Source organism: Tupaia chinensis, unplaced genomic scaffold, assembly GCF_000334495.1.
Source record: "Tupaia chinensis unplaced genomic scaffold, TupChi_1.0 Scaffold000627_1, whole genome shotgun sequence".
In the NCBI taxonomy this organism is placed as follows: domain Eukaryota; kingdom Metazoa; phylum Chordata; class Mammalia; order Scandentia; family Tupaiidae; genus Tupaia; species Tupaia belangeri.
This window is the reverse complement of record NW_006160147.1, coordinates 2016658-2021642: the sequence shown is the minus strand read 5'-3', so window position 1 is coordinate 2021642 and position 4985 is coordinate 2016658. Positions and strand designations below refer to the sequence as shown.

The following is a 4985-nucleotide window of genomic DNA, read 5'->3' as shown; positions in this document are numbered from 1 at the left end:
CCCTAGGTTACAAAGAAAACAAGACATGGATATAATATATGAGGGTACTTTGAAAAAAATATATAGGAAAGGGAATTAAAGTATGAGTTTATTTTTGGGGCCAAAATTTTTGAAATACATGCAGTTTTCCATACTATGCATTTTGGAAGATCCTTCATAAAGATATCCATGTACGAATCTATTGTTTTTCATTCTAAAGAGCCTAAACTCCAAGTCACTAACTTATATAGCACTGGTGGGCCAGCCAGGCTGCGTGGTGATTAAGGTGGCTGGATCCCACATAGCTGATTATGCAGTTTGCAGCCCAGACCCAGTGGCTTGACAAGCATGCCAAGCACATGTGCATACATGCATGTGTCCATGCCCAAAATCCTGAGAGGAGAATGGAGAAAGGATTAAGGCATGGTCAGCCCTCTGGAGGTTGCTTACTCACTTTCTTTCTCTCTCCATTGAGTGCACATGCTCGATAGCACATTAAAAATAATAATAATAATGATATAGCATTGGTTAGAGGTCAAAACTTTCTAGAATTAGTGAGAAAGGGCTAGTCCCATAGGCTAATGTTTAAGGGAGCTGGATCCCACATGTCTGACAATAGTTCAAATCCCAGTCCTGGTGGCTTGAAAGACACACCGTGTCTGTACATGCCCAAGATCCCAACAAGGGGTTGTGGTGGTGTGATATCACTCCATTGGGAGATGCTTTCTCCCTCTCCCCTTCTCTCTAGCTAGCACCCACACCTTCTGGCAATTAAAACAAAATGAAAAGAAAAGCAAGAATCGGTAAAAAACATGATGTGGCCTCTGAGGAAAGTTCAGAAATAGACCCCAAGGTAAAACGCCTCTAACGGACAGGATCTTTGCTCCATCCATGTTATTCAACCATGGATTGCCATGACAGGGCCAGCAAGAATCTGCTACAGAGATGCTAAAAATAGGCAAAAGCGGGAATAGGCAAAAGTTTCCCTTTTTTTTTTTCCTATATTGTCATAAGGTAAAATTTCATAATTCCATGGTGTAGTGGGCAATTGGGCTGAGCCAGGTAAGCATGCAGCTGGATTTTTAATTCTCTTTCAGGACAGATTAAGAACTATATTAAAAGTGTGTGAGAAAGGGTTGAAAAAATGATCTATAATTCCCTGACAGAAAGCACTGAGTGATCCAAAGACATGGTGGCTATGACTACATACCTTACGGTTTGCCATCATTTTAAACTATAAACAATAGAGAATATTGGGTAGATGAATTTATTCACTTTTTTGCTCCCTTCACCCTTCCCACCATTACACTATAAAACCAGTGTGAGGAAGAATTATATTTTAAACTCTTCAGTAATCAAAATCTGATACAGAATAAGGGATTTGGTGATTATTTTCAGGTAAAAGCATTCATACCACAAACATTTATAAGATAAATATCCTCTTTTCTGTACACTGATACAGAAGAAAGGAGGGAAGAATGATTTGCAGTGAATACCACAGTCCCTACAGATCACCTTAGGAAAGAAATGGCTCCTCATAGCCTCACCTCCTTTCACTGTTTTGGATACTTTTCACACGAGACACAAATATACCAGTTGGGGGTTGATGACGGCGCAGCAATAGAACATGAAAGGTTGTTGGTTAGTGCCCAGAAACTTCCCTGAATACACCGGGCACACTTGTGCCCATGATCCAGGTTGGCTGGGACTTGGGGTGGATTAGGGCATCAAGACCCTATCAGGGGTGCTATATCTCTGTCTGTATCTCTTTCTGTCTCCCTCATTCATGGAATAAACTTAAATACACACACACACACACACACACACACACATTTGTATTTCTATTATATGTAATGTATATTTATACTCGTTGGGTCTCCAGAAATGTACCTTCTCTAGAAGCTGGGGAAATGATATTTTGAAAAACTAGCCACCTTCTAATTCCCCACCCCTGACACAGCCTTTACCTTCCACAGGGGAGGTTTTCAGTCTACTGCAGATATTCTGTACACCTCCATAGTGGGTACTGATCTGGGTCAGTGCATCAGTTGACCGTAGCTCCATGAGCTTCCTCAGGTCCATTACTGTGAAACCAAAGTCCCCTTCATGGCTCTCGGCCATTGAGTTGGCCGGCAGGGGATGTTCTGATGGGTTCGTCATTTTGCCTGCTGTTACCAAGCCCCTCACCAAACAAGATGTAGAGTTTCCTTTCAACTGATCAGCGTCTCCTGCCTCCTTGTCCCCACTTCTTCCTACTTCTTGCTTCTCTGGGGGCCCAGTTAGGAAATAAGTCGACTATATCTTGTGCAATAAGCTTCAGAACAGCAACCCCAAGCTTAGATCCTTTCTTCTGTATGAAGCCTGGCAGAGCGAGGAGGAAGAGGATGAGGGAGCTCAGTGAAAGCCGGACTTGTGTCACGATGATTGGTGTCCCCAGGTGGTGACGGAAGCAGTTGTCCAGAGTAGGTAGGTTCCTAGCTTAGACCAACTTGCCCAGATGGAGGTATAAACAGGATGAACATGTTACCATGGAGGCAACCTTGGCAACAACCAGCAACTGCGGTGGTAGAGAGGTGGCAGGAGAAGGAGGAGGAAGAGGACGGCTTCCTGGATACCGATGGCAACTGGATCTCTGGAATAAAGATTCACAAATAGACAAAAAGAAACAATTAGAGCAGCCGCGAGGATCCAGCATATGCACGAGCAAGAGGTACCCACTCTCGCAAAGGGTTTGGGTGACAGTTGGTGTCTGAGCTGGACTGATAGCTGAGGCCTGAGCTGAGTTAACTGATTCAGGAGAGGCCTCTCCTCCCCGAAGGCCCCAGCAGCCTGTAAACTCCAGCGTAGAGAAGAAATTTCAGATACACCCCAGTCTCTAGGTCTCACCTCTCCCAAACCAAGCAAGACAAATCCCACAACTTCAGAAACCCAGAAATAAATGTCACGCTTGCTAATGGCTCTAAGGTTCTCTTTATCTAGTTCAGGGACCTGTTACAGGATCCTTTTGTCTGATCTTACTGGTAAAAGATCAGAAGAGGTCAGAAAAAGGCATCTAGACCCAAGTGATCTAGAGAGTGGCCTGCCAGCCTGCCACGCTCCCCCAACCCCTGCATTCTCCCCCATTCCCAGCACACATATTCGCAAATCAGAAAGACAACCTGACAGAAAATGCCTAGGTGGAAAATTTGCAGCCTGTTGCAGTTGTCAATTAGTTGGCACCAAGTTTTGATCTGGGGCTAAGCCCAACCCAAATCTAAGAGGCTTTGGGGAAAAAGAGAAGGTAGAAAGATCTGGCAGTTGGCGATACAGGTAGAATTTTTTTCATAAAGCAGACAGAAAGATCTCTGAGGAGGAAAGATAGTGAGTGTGAAGCCTAGAAGTGCTAAAGTTTCTCCAAGGTGGGAGGGGGTAAGGCAGCTATCAGTGCAGCCCGGTCAACCAGGGAGACCAGTTAGCTTGCATGAGGGTGAGCACTGAGGGCCTCACATCAGCTGGATTCATGCATCAGAGGCAGGCGTTCTACCTCAGGAAGACAGGTGCTGCTGCTAACGGCTGCTGGCAGGGCAGGCGCAGGACCGTGTGTAGTCAGGCTGAGGAGGGCGACTTTGAGTCCTGTTCTCAGTTTCAGAGAGAGGCTGCTGTGTGCAAGGAGGAGCCATTGTCACAACTCAGCCATTTAAATGTCGGGTCCAGTCCAGTCTAAGTAGTCCCCACTGGCTTGAATTCCCCAGGAGATGGCAAAGAGCGCTGGGCAGCTACTCTCTAATAAATAGATGACATCCTTGCTTCTGGAAGATGAATAGAGCCAGCCCCATAGCCTAGTGGTTTAGGAAGCTAGATCCCTCATGGTTCGAATCCCAGTGGCTTGAAATATGTGCTGGGAGGGGCCAGCAGGTGATGTGATGGTTAGGGCACTGAACTCCCACATGGCTGGCCACGGTTTGAGTCACGGACCTGAGTGGCTTGCTTTCTCATCTTCTCTCTCTCTGGTGAGTGAACATGCCCGGTAGCAAATTAAAAATATGATAAATAAATAGTTCACAGGGACCTTGTAGTCCTACAGTTAGTTTAGTCTGTGTAAGCTCCAGAGAGTGAATTTACATGTTGAGAAACTGGAATATTGGAAAAATAGACAAAAGTATTGGAAATGCGTACTGCAGAAATATATTTTTTTAATTTTTTTGGGGGGGAGCTATATGGCACATGAGCTTGCTGGAGACAGAGAGACAGAAAGTGAGAAACCACCACCTGGAGGGATGGCATGACTCAATCCCTTCTTCTCCATTCTCCTCTCAGGATTATGGGCATATATGACATGTATACATGCCCAGCATGTTTCAAGCCATCGGGTCTGAGACTCAAACTGTAGCCAGTCATGTGGGAATCCAGTGCCTTAACCACTAATGAATGGCACCCACTGGCCTTTTTTTTTTTTTTTAAGTTTTGCCTTAGAGTGGGTGCTCTTACCAGAGAGAGAAAGAGACAGTGTGAGGGAAAGTGAGAAATCACCCCCCCAGAGGGGATGGCCATATTACAACCCCTTCTCCCTATTCTCCTTCTCGGTGCATGCAGGAGCCATTGTCACAACTCAGCCATTTAAATGTCGGGTCCAGTCCAGTCTAAGTAGTCCCCACTGGCTTGAATTCCCCAGGAGATGGCAAAGAGCGCTGGGCAGCTACTCTCTAATAAATAGATGACATCCTTGCTTCTGGAAGATGAATAGAGCCAGCCCCATAGCCTAGTGGTTTAGGAAGCTAGATCCCTCATGGTTCGAATCCCAGTGGCTTGAAATATGTGCTGGGAGGGGCCAGCAGGTGATGTGATGGTTAGGGCACTGAACTCCCACATGGCTGGCCACGGTTTGAGTCACGGACCTGAGTGGCTTGCTTTCTCATCTTCTCTCTCTCTGGTGAGTGAACATGCCCGGTAGCAAATTAAAAATATGATAAATAAAATTAAAAAAATAAAAAAACCTGCTGTGGGTGTCTGCACACATGGATGCCCCA

The 4985-nt window shown here is 45.5% G+C and overlaps 1 protein-coding gene across 6 annotated transcripts in view; it reads right to left on the bottom strand.

Moving 5' to 3' along the window:
* ATP2B4 (ATPase plasma membrane Ca2+ transporting 4) overlaps nucleotides 1-4985 on the bottom strand; it is a 120039-nt gene that overhangs the window by 52459 nt on the left and 62595 nt on the right. For 5 of the 6 annotated variants that reach the window (XM_027776021.1, XM_006159177.3, XM_027776020.1 and 2 more), the window contains exon 2: nucleotides 1947-2611. In XM_027776021.1, coding sequence (XP_027631822.1) covers nucleotides 1947-2139 — 193 coding nt within the window. In that variant the 5' untranslated portion in view covers nucleotides 2140-2611. Of the gene's footprint in view, nucleotides 1-1946; nucleotides 2612-3137; nucleotides 3277-4985 lie in introns of those variants that run through there. The other variant, XM_027776018.1, reaches the window with a different exon arrangement.